The sequence below is a fragment of the Ascaphus truei genome, chromosome 5 (genome assembly GCF_040206685.1).
Source record: "Ascaphus truei isolate aAscTru1 chromosome 5, aAscTru1.hap1, whole genome shotgun sequence".
Classification (NCBI taxonomy): domain Eukaryota; kingdom Metazoa; phylum Chordata; class Amphibia; order Anura; family Ascaphidae; genus Ascaphus; species Ascaphus truei.
This window is the reverse complement of record NC_134487.1, coordinates 272621593-272639848: the sequence shown is the minus strand read 5'-3', so window position 1 is coordinate 272639848 and position 18256 is coordinate 272621593. Positions and strand designations below refer to the sequence as shown.

At 42.4% G+C, this 18256-nt stretch overlaps 1 protein-coding gene across 3 annotated transcripts in view; it reads left to right on the top strand.

Annotated features, from left to right (window-relative positions):
• Positions 1-18256, top strand: part of PDGFRB (platelet derived growth factor receptor beta) — a 101922-nt gene that overhangs the window by 65422 nt on the left and 18244 nt on the right. For 2 of the 3 annotated variants that reach the window (XM_075602068.1, XM_075602067.1), the window contains exons 13-16: positions 10293-10397; positions 10583-10693; positions 13697-13850; positions 16578-16741. In XM_075602068.1, the coding sequence (XP_075458183.1) occupies positions 10293-10397; positions 10583-10693; positions 13697-13850; positions 16578-16741 (534 nt within the window). The remainder of the gene's footprint in view (positions 1-10292; positions 10398-10582; positions 10694-13696; positions 13851-16577; positions 16742-18256) is intronic. The other variant, XM_075602069.1, reaches the window with a different exon arrangement.

The window sequence follows — 18256 nt, the reverse complement described above, 5'->3', positions numbered from 1 at the left end:
AAGCAGAAGTTTACAGAGGCCTTGCAGCTCCCCCGGCATTCATTTAAATGCCTTCGGGATTCGAACACCCCGCGCCCTCCGCAGCGAATCTCGGAGTCGTGACCCCCACTTTGCACACCCCTGATGTAGAGGATTATTCAGTAAAGACACAGTTCCTCTCTGGGCCCCCGATTCTTTTTACCATGTATAGGAAGCAAGAGGTCCCCCGGAGCTGAACCACATTCATTTTCAGCTCTGGGGCATTGCATCAACGTTAATTTGAACTTTGGCGACCCCCCTGGTTCCCTGGACACTTAACGAAGAAGGCACTGCCAGTACCTGATGGAGGTTTATATCCCCCACACCCCCATAGGAAGCTGCGCAAGATGACCTGCCTCGAATGGCACTATTGCAGTCTAATAAAAAAATGTGTTAGGCCGTGATTATACCAGAAATCACGCTCGACGCCGCGCAGCTTCAAAACAAAACTATAAAATGCAATGAAAGCGCACATACCAATCGCGACGGCAGCGCCGCGACGTGCTGCAAAGCTTCTGTCTCATGAAGAGATTTTGTTTTTCACAGACGACGGCAGCGTCACGTGATTTGCACGGCCAATCACAGTGTATCTTAAACAACGCACGCACACGTCTGCAACCCTGCCTTTCACCATTACAATCTAGCATACAGTGCTTTCATTGCAGCAATGGATTCTGGGAAATGTCATGCAAATGAGCATACCAAGTGACACGTTGTGTCATGCAAATGAGCACAACGTGTCACCTGGTATGCCCATTTGCATGGCTTTTCCCAGAATCCCTTGCTGCAGTGGAAACACTATATGCTAGGTGGTAATTTTGAAACGCAGGATTGCAGGAGAGAGAGAGCGAGCTCCCTGCAGTAGCGCTAAAAATTGCATGTGCATGTAGCACCGCGTCGCTACGATGACGTCACCGAATCGCTCTGCAGTTTCTGGTATAATTGAGGCCTTAGAGTTCACATTTAACCCTTTGAGTGCCCCAGGTCGTAGTCCCTTGTCATTGGGTCTGGCATTTCTTTTCTTCTTGTGTAGCGTTGACGGTGTACATAGAAATTTTTTTCAGTCATCAGCCCCTGCCCCGTAGAGCTTACAATCGTGTTGAGTTTTGTTTGGTGCTGGAGACAGAGGGAGATGCAGCAATTTGTCACAAGGAACACAAGGAGTTGACATCTGCTTTAAACGCCGTGCCATTGTTTTCAGAGTCAGTGCCTTCACTCACCGAGTCACTCTTTCAGCCCATTCAGTGGGCTCACTACGCAATCTGAACCGCAGGGAAATATATCCCTTGTGCACAAGTAGAGTAAATATGCTGCATGCATTGGTGCAATGAAATATGTGCAAAGGGGGTCACTTCGGTATTTTGGACAATTAATTGAAATATTTTGAAAATGTGGCCTAAAAAAGAAATACAGGCATACCCCGCATTAACGTACGCAATGGGACTGAAGCATGTATGTAAAGCGAAAATGTACTTAAAGTGAAGCACTACATTTTCCCCACTTATCGATGCATGTACTGTACTGCAAACGCATATACGTGCATAACTGATGTAAATAACGCATTTGTAACAGGCTCTATAGTCTCCCCACTTGCGCACAGCTTCGGTACAGGTAGGGAGCTGGTATTGCTGTTCAGGACGTGCTGACAGGCGCATGCGTGAGCTGCTGTTTGCCTATTGGGCGATATGTCCTTACTCACGAGTGTACTTAAAGTGAGTCTCCTTAAACCGGGGTATGCCTATAGACTGTATCTTTGCTTTCTCCACATATGGTTCAGTCAGGCAACAATCCCGCTATTTTGACTCATAGTTCCTGACATACTTACCAAGGACGTTACCGCCGTTACTATAGTAATGAGTATTGACAAAAATTATGAAACGATAATGATACCGCATTATCATTATGATACCGGTGGTACCAGTACCGTTTAATAATTATTGTCAATATATTTTGGCTTTTATTCTGAAACTTATTTAATGTTCAATAACAAAATGGCGAACGATAGATTCATCATCTTAGAAGTATCATTTTGTTTATAGTTTTGCAACATATGTTAAGAAAAAGCGTACAATGTAATTCTATCCCTATATACCAATAGGGACTACATAGTATCCACACACATTTAATATATCAACACCCTCTTACATTTCAACACCCACCAACACTATTGGTATTCACTCTCCCTCCACACACACCTTTTGTAAAGCGCTGTATACACTGTGGGCGCTTTATACATTTATATTTACACACACACACACTCTTACATCACAAACATTCAGGGACCATTTAACACCTAAAGTCATAAATCGCATACTGCACAGGGGGAGGGATAGGCTTCTTCAACAGATAACATTCCAGGCTGTTTTAAAGTAAAACCTTTCTTGCTTCATCTATTGTAACATCGCCGGAAGAAGAGATCTGTGTATCTCGAAAGCTCGCACAAATAAAAGCATTTCGTTAGTGTGACAGAGCAGCCTGTAGGCGAGGGCAGATAGATGCACAGACAGAGGGTTTCGCTTAACTATAGTGGTCTATTTGCCACCAAACAGCAACCAAAACATTGGGGCTACTGCCCCTTTAAGGCAAAACAAAATAATAAAATAAAATCCTATTCCCATTAGGGAAACTAACTATAACAAACATATGGAACAGTATTTAGGGAGTAATATAGAAACGCTTATGTGAATTGCAGGGATTCCTTCACAGAGTCTCTGTGTCACTCCTTCACTACTTTAGGAACGCCGGTTCTAGGGAGCAATCTTTATCCTGGGTGTGATTCCCAGCTGGACCCCGCAGGCCTGCTTCCTTCAGTCATAGGGTCCATAACAGCAAGACTCTCCTGGCTGGGAGAAGTTTAACTTCCTCTCTCTCTGTGGAGGAAAGCAGTCTCTCTGTCTCTGACAGCTTCCTGTCTTTTATCCCTGCTCAATCAGGAGTTGATTGTGCGCACCTTCCTGTTCAGGTGTACAATCCGACACCCGTGCAGTCTCCTGATGCTTTAGAAAGGGGAATTAACCTCTTCACTCCCTTACAGTTAGCCACAGAACGGTATCGAGATTTTGATTTTGTATATGTGTATGTGTGTATATATATATATATAATATTGGAGTATGATATGGCACTTATTAGGATGCCCTATTTTGCTATGATACACGATGTGACTTATATGATGCACTTGATGATTTCTAGCTCGATGCTCTCTGTACCTTTATGAACTACTGGAGTTTTAGTTACGGTATTTGTTTAACCGAGGGGCTAGAACATTTAATATAAATGATATGGCAATGTGACCCCAAAGTTACATATTATGAATGCAGGATTATATGGGGCCTCTGGCACACTTGTGAGAATAATTACTTTATTTCCATCATGCATATTTCTTCACTCTCTCCCACTCATCCCCCCCCCCCTCCATGTTACTCATTACTATCCAGGTAGTTACATATAGCCCTTGTTGTATCAATATTGTTTAATAACTAATGGAAACATATTGTGACTCTGGTTCTGAATGTATCAATCAATATATCGACTTACTATCTAGCGATTATAATTCTTTGTTTTACAACACATGACAAGAATGGTGTATATATACTATTTAGTGTTTCAGTTATTACTATGTCTTCTTTTTGCTGTGATACATTAGGCAACTTTTATAACACATATAAATGTTTTGTTCATTTGTATCTAGCATGTTGGCAATAAAAACCACGTATTTGTCATTATAACTCTGTGCCCAGGACATACTTGAAAACGAGAGGTAACTCTCAATGTATTCCTTCCTGGTAAAACATTTTATAAATAAATAAATAATGAGACTTATTGGCTATTCATTTCTTAGTAATACCGATGTAAAAACAGTATTTTAGAAATGTAGCAAAATTACTAAATATTCAGCACATTTTTTTTATAACTCAAATATTTTTTTATTTTGTGGGGGGAAGGTAGGGGGATACAGAAATAAAATAGGGGAGAGGGGGAAGATACATATGAATAATATGACAGATGTACATTTAATGGGTACCCACGATGGATAGGAGGGTATTGCAGCATGGTAACTTTGAATTCACTGGAGGCCCCCCTTCGAGGTCCAAGGCCTCACACATGTGCAGCAGGACTGCTGTAATGTGCAGCAATGACCAGACTGAGCACAGTGAGATATCCATGGGCCCCAGATGTTTGTAAATTTAGTTTGTTCATCCTCAAGGAGGCTCGTTAGCTTTTCCATACCCATTATATCATTACGTTTGTTACAGACTGCCTTTATTGTTGGGGGGATTAACTTGTTTCCAGTTGCTACCAATTTTGGTTTTGGCAGCAGAGAGAATATGTTTGATCAGCGCATCAGTGTGACGGGCTAAATTCTCAGCAGACCTAGTAATCAGGACTGATTCGATATTCCATGGCAGGCAAAAACCCACAGCCTGGAGAATTAGCCTTTTGATTTTTATTTCTTCCAAAACCCTGTGATCCTAAGACACGACCACCATATATGTTTGAATGAGCCCACGTTTCCGGAGTTCTGACAGCACAAAGGTGAGGTGGCCGTAAAAAAAGTTGTGTAATTGGGGCAGGGTGTAGTACCATCTGTGTAAAATGTTGAGATTAGTTTCTCTAATGGAGGAGCACCTGGAGGATTTAGCCATTCTCGCAAATATGTCACCCCAATCATCTTTCTCCAATTCATGCCCAATGTCTCTCTCCCTACTGAGTATATGTTGTATCCTTGCGAGTGTTAGCTGGAGCAATTAGAATTTGGTAAAGTAGAGCTATTGTCCCTTTGTGGTAAGTGGAGTTCATATACAGATGTTCAAATGTCGTCAGTGGCCTATAGATGTCATTCTTATCTCTACACGAGGTTTTGAAAAATATGCTTGGGGGTATATTTTACTCTGTCTGGATTTCTGTGAATGACTTCACTTTGTTCCTTGTAATCATATCTCCTACCCTAGTTATTCCTGACCTGCACCAGATCATAAAAGTACCTGTTTGGTGAGCAGTCTGGGTTATCTACTAGAGGTGTTGGGGGGGGGGGGGGATAGCATAGTTTAAATGTTTTTTTGTTTGCAGATAGTATCCCAAACTTTAAGTGAATGCCCAATAACTGGCTGTGTATGGGCCTGAGTGGGTCTCTTAGATTTTTCTAACCACAAGAGAACCTCCCATATTTGAATTTACAGCTTCCGTTTCCTCTATATCAACCTAAGGATTTTTTTTTACCCCTTGCTAGGGCCCAGCAGATCAGGTGTCTCAACCTAGCAGCTTTGTAATCACATGAGGTCTGGTTGGGCCAGACCCCCTGATATACTTGATTTAATCATGGTCCTCCTCTTAATTCTGGGTTTTCTCCTGTGCCAGATGAAATCGCTATTGCTACCTCCAAGTATAGGGACCTCCACTGGGAGAACCTGAAAGAGATATAGAATGCGCGGCAAGCGATTCATCGTAACCGAAGCTATACGGCCCGTCCAGAATAATTGGAATGAGTCCCAGTTTTGAGATCTTTCTTCAATGTGTTCATGATTGGTGGGATATTCATATCATAAACTTCAGTGTATAGTCAGACACTTTTTACTGTTTCAGAGAGCTTATCAAAATATAGCAACAGAATGTGACGGTACCCACCTAGTCTACCCGATTTTCTATCTGCTGTAGGACTTCAGACCCTTTTTGATCCTTTTCTTTTATATTTAAGACAGCTTTATGTTTATCCCAAGCATTTTTTAATTCTCCTTTTGTATTACCACCTCTGCTGGGAGGCTATTTCATAAATCCACCACTCTTTCTGTGAAGAAGTACTTCCTCACATTTCCCCTGAGCCCACCCCCCTCTAGCTCCAGAGAATGACCTCTTGTTCTAGCTCTTCTCTTTCACTGAAATATGCTTTCCTCCTGTACGTTGTTGAAACCCTTTATGTATTTGAAAGTTTCTATCATACCCCCCTCTCTCTTCTCTCCTCTAAGCTGTACATATTAGAGTCATTCAGTCTTTCCTAATAAGTTTTATGGTGTAGATAGACCCTTCAACCATTCATTTTAGTAACCCTTTTTTATATCCTTCGGAAGATATGGTCTCCAGAACTGAACTCTAGGTGAGGTGTTACCAGGGGCTGGCTGGCCAATTTTTGCCTGGTGGCAAGCATGGCTCACCAGCCCAGATATCACACACGCTATGCAATTTCAAAAGTGTACCAATTAATGTACACATAAATATACATGCCAGATATAAGCACCATACGCACCATATACACATATACATACGATACATACACCACATACATGCACAATGCACCCACATGCCAGATATGTGCACAATGCACCATCCACCCACGTAGCAGATACATGCACTATACACATATGCACATCATATACAGTACTTGCACACACAAACACACACACACACACACACACACACACACACCAGATATATGCACCATGCACAAACACACCAGATACATGCACCATGTTCACACACGCACACACATCCTAGATACTTGCACCATGCACACACATACAAGGTACATACTGTATACACATACACATCCGATGCACACATATACACATCAGATACATGCCCCATACATACACATGTATTATACCTATACAAATACATATTAGATGCATGCAATTTACACACACACACACACACATCAGATACAGACACCCTAAAACATACCCACATCAGATACATGAACTTTACATTCACAGATGCATCCACAATAAATATACAGTGGCGAGAAAAAGGTTGTGAACCCCTTATTATTTTCACATATTTCATATACAGTATTTAAAACCTAAAATGCTATTAGATCTTAATCTAACTCCTAATAATAGATACAGATAACATGATCAAACAAATGACACAAAAACATGATACTTTTTCAATATTTATTTATCCACAAATGATTAAACATTCAATATCTATCTGTGAAAAAGTATGTGAACCTTTAGATTCAGTACCTGGTGGCACCCGCTTGAGCAGCAATGACTTCAAGTAAGCGTTTCCTGTAACTGCTGGACAGTCTCTCACATCGGTTTTGAGGAATTTTGGCCCATTCCTTCTTACAGAACTGCTTAAACTCAGTGACATTTGATGGCGTCCTTGCATGGACAGCTCGCTTCAGGTTCTGCCACAACATTTTGATGGGGTTTAGGTCCGGACTTTGACTAGCCCATTCTAAAATGAAGAATGTCATCTTCTGCAGCCAATCTTTTGTAGAGCTACTTGTACGTTTTGGATCATTGTCTTCCTACATGACCCACTTTCGCTTCATCTTCAGCTCACGTACAGATGGCCTGCCATTCTCCTCTAGAATCTTGTAATAAAATGCAGAATTGAGGGTTAAGGGGTTAGGGGCCATTAGATTGTTTTATTTCATATATTCTTTCTGGCAACGGAGGACATGGCTCTGCATTATGCTGACAAGGACGCCCTTCATGATGACAGGGGTAAGTAGAAAGGTTTATTTACTTTATTTATGCTGCCTGGCTAATGTTTGATTTAATAATGGGCAAATGAGCTATTATCCATATCTGTACTGTATGTGTTGGGACGGTGGGGGGGGGGGGGGCGGGGGAGGTGTATTTATTGTAATGTCTTCCACATTTGTTTTTTTGCAACAGGATTGTTACCGCAGGCCAGCGGGGACCACACGAGGACCCCCGGACACCCACGGGGACCACCTGAGGACCCCCATACACCCGTGGGGACCACCCGAGGGTCCCCAGACACCCATGGGCCCCCAGACACCCATGGGCTCCCAGACACCCGTGGAAACCACCCAAAAGCTCCCAGACACCCATGGGAACCCCCCAAGGGCCCCCAGACACCCATGGGAAACACCCGGGGACCCCCTGACACCCATGGGGACCCCCGCCGGCCTCTGGTATTAATCCTACGTATAAAAAAATGTATGGTTTTATGTGGGGTCACGGGATGGGTTGTGTATTGGTGGTTAGTACATATTGTAATGTTTATTGAGGGCAGAGGGGGTGAATGAAGGGCCAAGTACCCACTTCACTCACCCCCTCTCCCCCAATAAGCTGTTGTTGTTCCTTAACCCCTTCATTGACTTACCGGTTAGCCGCTAAGGTAATGAAGTTGACTGTAAATCATTTTTATTGCATCGGATTGATGCCAGGTGTCTCCAGTGCTGATATTAAAGGATATCTGCGCCGGAGATTCCCGGCATCAATCCGATGCAAGGAAAATGCATTTGTTTTTTCTAAGTCCCGTCTCGCTGCTTATCAGCTGCTTCTCCCTACCTTCTTGCCATCTTTTCCTGGCGGGACGATTTTGAGAGGATCTCAATTCTAGTGCGGCGATTAGCCTTGATCAGCTAATCGGGGCAACTAGAATTGCACGAGTTTGAAAGCCTGGCGATAAGTAGCTTATCGCTGCTCGCTTGGCGATTTATTTATTTTTTCCCCCTAAGCAAATTTTTTTTCCGAAAAGGTCTGTTATCGCCGACTTATCGGGGCTTACTGAATCGCTGGAGGCCTTTTTGGCGAGAAGTGGCTTATCGCTGCTAGTGCATAGGCCTCTATATGTCTGACGGTGGATTGGTGGAGCCCCAAATCTTAGAAATGGTTTTGTAACCCTTTCTAGACTGATCAATAACTATATGGCTGACCCACTTTTCACGTTCCGCAAAGATCCTGGAAATGAACAATGTTTCCAGTCAATCCGTTCCAATATAGCATCCGTCACGGACAGCGCACTTGTAAGCATGTGACATGCTATATTGGGATGGATTGAGGGGAGATATTGTTACAAGAACATACAGTTACAATAAATGCAGACAAGTTTCTTTAAAAAATACATTTCCCTATACGTTATCACATGTCATAGGATCTTCGCAGAGATGTCACTGGTGTAGAAAATATGAAAATTCACATGTTTAATCCCAAAACACACCTCTGTTGAATTCTAATTTTCTATTCAAACATGCCAACTTTTATGCCCAGACCTTCTGCATTGAAATAAACATAAATCCACCCCGTTCCATCAATCAGCCTTACTGACATTTTTACGAATTGAAAGGGGGAATAAAAGCTTTTCTTGCGACGTTGAAATTCTGACTCAATATATAAAAGGCCTCAAACTTTGTGGCCATTTTACTGAGACACCTGAGTCATATCAATAGGTTCAGGCGAGTTTGCTGACTGTAAAAATACAAATTTTGACTGACTTGCTCTGAAGTTTGAGCGACAACTGAGTGTCTGTCCCTTGCCACTTCCTAAAAACATCGAGTGTTTGGCATCATTTGATTTGTTTCATTGCAACATTTACAAATATATATCTGTTATTCTTGCAAATAGGTGCCAGTTCAATGATCTCTTATATTTAATACAGCCTCCAGACTAAGTGGTGACCTGTTTGTCACCTCCCACTGTGATGTACAGAGGATATTTCAGGAATGTAAGAATTTCTTTGAGGCTGACAGCCCAGGATCTGGCTAACGTCTATAGCCTTCCAAACTGTACATTTTTCACTTTTAGTTGGCCATCAGTAATAGCCCCCAGGCTAGGCCCTCTTTATCAACACAGACACAGGAAGGGTCTTGACCTTTCGTAAAAATAATTGTTGTGTTTATAACACAATTTGTAACCAACGTTAGCCCCTGAAGTCCCAGATTGATTAAAATATGTAATATCCCTGCCATTTTTATTACGCTGACTAAAATACATACACATAAACACTTACTAACCTGGGGCTGGGGCAGAGAGGAGAACGGAGGCCAGTTAAGGGGAGCTCACAGGTGCCCCCACATGGCTGGAATCTGGTTCTCTAGCAGCAGCCCTGCCTGCCATGTGAATGCAGATCTCCCCCCCTCCCAGCAGCTACCGGCCCAGAATTACGAAATGTGAGCAACCTGGAGGGCAATTTCCCCTCTGCCCCCGAGGCCATCCTGCCTCTGGGTCTTACCAATGAGTGATCCATAAAATCCTCCAGGGTGTCAACCCTGTTGCAGCTTTTTGTGTCATTTGCACAATGGAATTTTACCTTTAAGACCATTTCTAATGTCACAATTAAAGAGTAATTGTCCCAGCACTGATTCCTGAGGTACTCCACTGGTGGTTACTTTCCCTCAACAGTCCCACCATAAAATGTCAGCTCACTGGCATTTAGATAGCTGATTCTACCCTACTTCTGTTTTTGCGAAGGGGGACTATGTTTCCACTTGTCCAATCACTGGTAAATAGTTTTATTGATAACATTGCCAGCATTCCCTTAAGACTAAGTTATTTGAAAGTATTTTTCTGTTTCTTCCTTAGGTCGAACACTTGGCTCTGGTGCATTTGGTAGAGTGGTTGAAGCTACAGCACATGGGCTAGGCCATTCCCAGTCAACCATGAAAGTAGCTGTAAAGATGCTAAAATGTGAGTTTTTACAGTCCTCTAGGTGTCAGAATAGCATAACTTTTTGTTAGAATTACGTTTTAACACAGTAAATAATGGAGGTGCTCTAAGCTGACAAAATTTTCTTTATGCTTTTAGCCTTTGTTATCGAATCTTCTTATTGAAAGAAAACTAAAGTTGTTCTTCTCTTTCTGTTCCTGTCATAGCAACAGCGAGAAGTAGCGAAAAACAGGCTCTCATGTCTGAACTGAAGATCATGAGCCATCTGGGTCCTCACTTGAACATTGTCAACTTGCTAGCAGCATGTACCAAAGGAGGTAAGTGTGTTCCTCTCTCCTAACTGATCATAATTGGCATCATTTACATAACAGTTTTCACTAAGAAGAGTTTTCGCATGGTTTCTTGAAACGCGGAAAACACCTACTTTGGCTCTTCATATTTTTATTCTGGAAGGATTCATTCTCATTCCCAGGTCAATGTGGTCAATGAGGTGCATTGACTAATATACTCAACGCTTGTATAACAGAGGAGCCAGAGGTTATATCACGGCTGAACTTGTTCAACTTTGATTTTAGGAATCTGGACTTAGGGAAAATAACTGCAATCAATGACGCTAAGATATATCATTTATCATATCACAGAGCAGAAAGGTCTTCTTAATACATATCACATTTGTACATACCAAGACTGCTATAAAGTATTGGGGATGTTTGGCCTGAAAATACCTACTCGTAGTTTGCATTTTCAAATATCAGCAGAGCTATAAAGTGTATTTATTTGAACATTTTAAATAGTAGTTAGGATACTGAGCCTTTTGTTACTTTTTTTTTCAAATACACAGGAGTGCAATCCTATGTCTTTTGTTACAGATTATCCAAAGAATGTTAGAATCTACAGCTGAAGGAGCTTGCTTTTGTACCTGAAATCTCAGTGCAATTAGCATGGCCACTCCTTCCACTCAGTATCTGTGGAGCATTGTCTCTTGGCTCCTTATTACTTGGACGTCTATCCCTTTCAGATTTTAAAATTGGGAGAGCTGGTAAAAAGCCTGAACTGGCTGAAAGTGTCCATGGAGCTTCCCATCATAATACTGAGGAACATTCAGTCAGTATGCGCTTTTATATCATCCATACTAATTACAAACCCTTGATGGGTGGACATCTAAGCTGATCAGTAGCTAAACACAAACTACATGTCTATCTCTCCCTTTGTAAAGTTGCTAACTGCAGTCGAGGAGAGGGACCCGCAGGGCAGAGGTAGGGAGTATAGTAACCGACCATTGACCTGGGATCTGGTGCCTAGATAAGCAAAAATAGTCAGGTTGGTTCCAAAGGTCAGGTTAAGAGATAGCAGCATTGTCGGGTCACGGTTCCAACGTTCAGGGAAAGAGACAGACAAATCGAATGCAAGACAGGTAGAGGTTCAGCAAAGGCAAGCGTGACAGGATAGCAGACTGGGTCTAGAAGTGCATGGAATGAGATTGCCTTACAACACCTTCACCACCTGCTTTTTATTGAAGACATCCCTGAAGCTGGAATAGCTTGCTGGGAGACCAGTCAAGGTTTTTTGCTCCGTGAGACGGATGCTCCCCATTTTGAATGACAAGAGAAGACCCAGGGTATCGGTCCCAAAATCCAGTCAATCTGTGGGTACGTAACCAAGGGATCAACAACATCAAGTTCATGGTGCAGGACTCCGACAATAGCCAAGACTTGAGTTGTCTCCTGAGAGATGATTCCGGATCCCAATGGTCTTCCATCGATAGTCGCAATGGAAAGGGGCATCGGTTTCTTATGGAGTGTAATTCCAGCTCTGACGGCAAAGAACTGGCTAATAAAGATGCCAGCGGCTCCCAAATCTCAGATGGCTTGAGTCGACACAGAGGAGCCCTCCGAACAGAGATGAATAGGAATCATCATATGACAGGAGGGTGGAGGAGTGATGGCGTTTACACCCAGAGGAGTTCCACCAATATCCTCTAGCCACTTTCATTTTCCCGGCTTATTCGGTCAAGTCCATGCCAGGTGACCCTTCTGGCCACAGTAGGGGAACAACCCTTCTGGCCACAGTAGAGGAACAACCCAGTAGTGCACCGGCATTGCTTCTCCTCTTCAGTATGATGCAATATCCCCAAATGCATGGGTTCTTCAGCATCTACCACAGGCTCACTCACAGATGTCTGGGAAATCGTGCCAAATGGATAGGCTTTCATAAAGTGACAAAGGCCATGCCAAAGCTTCATTAGACAGGAGAGCCATGATGAATTCCACCCAGGAGCAATGAGTAGAAAATTATTAAGGTTGTGTGTCAAACTGGATTTGGCTTTGGTTAAGGAAATCTCTGCAGGCAGAAGGAAGACCTCCAAAACAAACTGGAGTTGGAATCTTGAGTTCTTTTAATACCACGGCATCGGGCTGAGGATGCAGTAGAAGCCGGAGCCTAATTGGATTTGCTGAAATGCTTGCAGGGGGTCTGCAGCGTAGCGGTGATGGTGTCCAGCTTCAGGTCCAATGTAGCAAAGCAATTAGCATGGTTCCCAAGGAGCTGACCCTCAAGGGTCACGGCCTTCTCTATCTCCATCTTCTCTATTAATGTCCAGGACATACTTGAAAACGAGAGGTAACTCTCAATGTATTATTTCCTGGTAAAACATTTTATAAATAATTAAATAAATCTCTGTGTTGTCCATTGTGGTGGTGCGAGGAACATGTAACATTGCTAACTGCAGTCCAGGAGACGGACCCGTTGGGCAGAGGTAGGGAGCATAGTAACTGACCCTTGACCTGGAATCTGATGCGTAGGCAAGCTAGAATGGTCAGGCATGGTTCCAGGATCGTGGGCAGGGTGTGGCTGTCTGGATCGTGTTTCCAAATGTCAGGGAAAGAGATGGCAGCATTGTTGGGGTCAGAGTTCCAAAGGTCAGGGCAAGAGACAGCAGCGTTGTCAGGATCACAGTTACAAAGGTCAGGGCAAGAGACAGGCAAATAGAGTCCAAGATAAGCGGAGGTTCAGCAAAAGCAAGCATGCCAGGATAATAGACAGGGTCCCACAGCACAAGGAATGAGATACCTTGTTCGGGTAAAGGCTGAGTTGAGAGTAACTGGCTGCTATTTAAGGCCCTGGGGCAGGTACAACCAATTAACAACTACAGCAGGAGAATACCTTCCTGATTCGGTAGTCATCTTGATGAACCCAGCAAAGCCAGAGGAGCATGTCTATTGGTGCACATGGCGAATCCTCACATCCTTATATTGCTCTCCTATGATTGCTAAATAAATCTAACTCGTGTATCTATAATATTTTCTTGTTTTGATTGTCAGGTCCTGTATACATCATAACTGAATACTGTCGGTATGGAGATCTAGTGGACTACCTGCACCGAAACAAGCATACCTTCCTCCAATATTATGCTGATAAGGGGAGGAAAGAATCAGAGGTCTATAGTAATGCCTCCAGTGAAGAAAGGATGCAGAGGTACCAATTACATTCTTCTACTACTTTTCTGTTTTTCACACTTACAATTACACTGTCCTTTTAAAGAGTTAACTGAAGCGGGTGGATGTTTTTGTGGATTTAATTGTTTTTGGCAGAGGATTAAAGCAGGGGTGCTCCGGAGCTGGACCCCGTTAATTTCAGCTCCGGGGACACCCTCCTTCCACAGATACTTACCTCCGTAAGGAGAGCCGCTAGCCACTCTGATTCGCTAGCAGGGATCACGTAATGACTGCTTTACAAAGCTCCCGTCCTGTGCGTCAGTAGGAAGCCGTGATGTCCTCCAGTGCTTCATTCTATTGGCCCACGTGATGTCCTCCAGTGCTTCATTCTATTGGCCCACGTGATGTCCTCCAGTGCTTCATTCTTTTGAGGAGTGAATAGCCGTCATGCGCTCTGGCTTGCGCCGAATGGTGAACACACTTAATAAGTGTGAGTGGGCTGAAGGTAAGGCATATAGAGCATCATGGGACCACTAGGGAGGTCGGGGCTAAGGGGCAAAGAAAGCAATCTTACCCCTGTCAGCTCTTCCGTCCTGGGTCCTGTAGCTCCTCGGTAGCCCGTCCCGCAGCGTGCATCTGACAAGATGAGTATGAGGAAATGAAGAGGAAAGATCCGGTGCGACAGCAAACAGCCAAATGACGTCAGATCCACAGTTGAATACAGTAGCTTTATTGGTATGGACACAGACAGGTAAAAACAGCAGGCTGCAGCACAGCTTCCTCCTCTACGCGTTTCAAGCTCTGCTGGCGCTTCGTCTGGCCCACGTGATGCGGGAGCTTTAAAAAGCAGAGCGATACCAGCACCCCCTTCGGAGGGAAGTATCTCTAAAACAAGGGAGTCCCCAGAGCTGGGGGGTTCAGCTCCAGCAACCCTCTGCTTCAATCCTGTGTTCAAAAATAAAATGTGGCCGCTTTGATTGCTCCTTGAAAGTAAAAATAGATTAACTGTGTTTTATAGTATAGATATTGTAAAAAAAAAATACAGGTCAGTGAGCTCTGCCACAATGTTTCATGTCATCAGCTTGCTGATGCTAACGTATAAACCTGATTTATCCAAATCCACTGTCATGTCAGCTAAAATGATGCCAAAGAATTCAAAATCCTTAACAAGAAATGATGGCTTCCAGACATCTGGCTTGCAGATTTTTAGCCCTTATTTGGGAGAACAGAAAAAAAATATTATTTATGCGGCTTAAACAGTTGCCATGAATTGTGCTTTATATTATTTCTTAGCCCTCGCCAGAGGTTACTAAAACATTCCTTTGAGACTGTGCACGCTACAGTGAGGAATTTAATGTGCGCTTATACTTAGTATATGCATGTGGCAAGCAGACATGAACTTAAAAACCCAATGAACAATATATTTTTGAAAATTTATAACAAAAGATAAATGTGGAAAAGTAATTGTTACTTAGATCAGGGGGGTGCAAACTTTTTCCCCTGCGCCCCCTGCTGGATGTCCTCCTCTCCACGCGTCCCCTCCCTCCTCATTCTTACCTTGATTCCCGGCGTCTGGACGTCATGAAGTCACGTTGCCATAGCAACGTGACGTCACATGACCCGACGCGTCTCCATGCGCCGGCTGAATCACGGTAAGTGAGGTTTACAGAGGCCCTGCAGCTCACCCAGCACTTAATTTAAGTGCCCATCGGGAGGCGCGTGGGACCTCTGTAAACACTGCGCCCCCCGCTGGTAATCTCACCCCCCCCCCTGGGGGTCACACTCCCTACTTTGCGCACCGCTGGCTTAGATGAGTTACATCTATTTTTTGTATCGTCAATATACCTTGCTAAAAGGAGTACACATGGCAAAACTAAGCTCTGCCACACTAAAACTGAGCAAAGTATACAATGCAGAGTGTGCTCACGATATAGGGTATACTTTTGGTAGATCCCAGTGATCTATACAAAAATAGATTTATTGGGTACAAAATGTATTTCATTTAATGCACAAAATTTATCTAAAAAAAGTTTTGATTCCCTAAATTAATTATTATTAGAAAACAATATCCAGATTAACAAAAGAAAACCTTGCAACATGTACCCCTTGTGGCAGATCATTGTTCTAAAAAAAATCTTGAAAGCAAAACAAACATTTTACCATCAATATTCAATTAAGATATGTTGCCAAGAAAAATAAATTGATCTAAATGTTAACTATTTCCTGGGAGGGCATGGGAGGGTAAAGTGATGTGCCACAGACTGCATGGAGTGCAAGAGGCCTGAGCAGGAATTGAACCCAACGCCTCCACCCGCACCATTACAATACACCATCCCATAACATAATACTGTACAGGCAGTCCTCGGGTATCCACCGGAATCCGTTCTAGCAGTAGCGCTGGACAGTGAAACCGTTGTAAAGTGAGTCCCATGTTAATCAGTGGCGGTGAGCGTTGAATAACACATTCAGGTGTCGGAAAACGCATAGGGAGGCATTGTAAAGCGCTGGATATGCCATTCGTTGTCAAGTGAAACGTTGGATAGCGAGGACTACCTGTACAAACCAATCAACACACGCTATCAATTTGTTTCTAGTGGGTGCTTCATATGGTATCAGAGTGGTATCTAAACTGTCAGAAATGTTCCTTACAAGTATATATTTTTTCTTACTGGGTGATAATTAAGTGGTCCAGGGATATCTATGGCACACATTTAACTTAGAGTACCTGCTTTTTCAAATTCATCGATCTTCGCTTTCTTTTTCACAGTCATACCTCACTTTCCATAGAAAGTGATGGGGGCTACATGGATATGAGTAAGGATGACCTGTATTATGTGCCAATGTTGGGCCTGAAAGGAGAAATCAACTATGCCGACATTGAACCTTCAAACTACGGTACTGCCTATGAACTAGAAAATTACTCTCCCTCAGGTCAGTGGGAGATTTTTCACAGGATAATATTTATATGTCATGCAATATTATATGAAGTATTTAAATGATTTGCGCTGGCGCCACCGTTTCCTTAAATATTAACAGTGATAAAACAATATAAAACAAGATATAATAACCATGAAGTGATTACCCAACCGGATACTTCTCAACCTCTCCTGGAAATGTACTAATATTTCCCACGATAGAAGTCTTAGTTTGGATTGGAAAGGGAGCGCTCCAGTCAGTGACACATCATGTAAATAAAAAACATAAAAAACAATAATTGTGCAGCGTGTTAATTCAAATGTTGGTCTGATGTAGTTCTTGGCTCTTGGGGCAATTCTACTTACAGCAATAAAGAATATTTAAAGCCTGTATCTGACTTAGTCAGAAGTTGTGTAGATTGTTGGTATTGATGTTATCAATTGTTCCCCAGACTTTTCTCCCACCGTTTGGGCTTTTCCAGAGTTGAAGAGACTCAGAATCCCATGTAGCAGTATATAAGGGAAGAGATAAAAACCCAATGGTGCAGATTGCAGAAAACAATGGCTTTTATAAAAGTAATGGGTAAATGAATGTACTCACACTTTGTACATATACATTGTATACATAAAGGTATCTTTCGGTGTATAGTATAGATGTTTGTAGTATTGTATTTGCTCTCCCGATCCTCCTGTATGTCCAGCCGCGCCGTCGACAGTGGCGTCTGACGTCACTTCCCTCTCGCGATCGATCACAATTCATTCCCAGCTGATGCGACGTGCCGGAGGGAGGTCTGTAGGGGAGGTCTGTAGGGAGGTTCCAGCGTCTGGCGTCTTCTCGTGAAGGCAGCTGCAGCAAGGCTCTACGCGTTTCGCTGTTACTCACAGCTTCGTCAGGAGCAGTATAATGTGTCATAACTGTGTCTTATATTTATACCAGTATATCATTAATTGTATAATTGCTTAATTGCTCTGTCTAAAATATTTTTGATTAAAACTTGCAATCCACATTACCATTACTAATTTTACTCCACAGGTTTGCCTTTACATAGGCACAGATAATCCTGTGGTCCAAAAAAATAAATTTTATTTAAATCATTACACATGAATAATAATAGTTAAAAATACACACATGAACAACAAGAATAGATTTAAAATCGAATGGATAAAATGTATACTATATCACCAATAAAAATTGGTCTTCATGTAATTAATACTCTCATTAATATTAAGTAGTTGGAGGGAGGAATAAGAGGAAAAAGCACGAGGGAAAAAAAATGGAAAAAGGAAAAAAGAGAGTAAGTCAGAATTCTAAACATAATTAATTTGTCATACATAAGTGACAAGGACAAATATGAGTGAACATATAAGGGAGTGAGTTTTGCTAAATTACATAAATGGATATATAATATATAATATAGTCCCATAAAAATGCTTATAAAAATAAATAGCATATTTCTTAAAAAATATCCATTTATTTTAAAAGGATTCGTATATAGATAGTGAAATATCATCTAAGATATTTAATTATTAA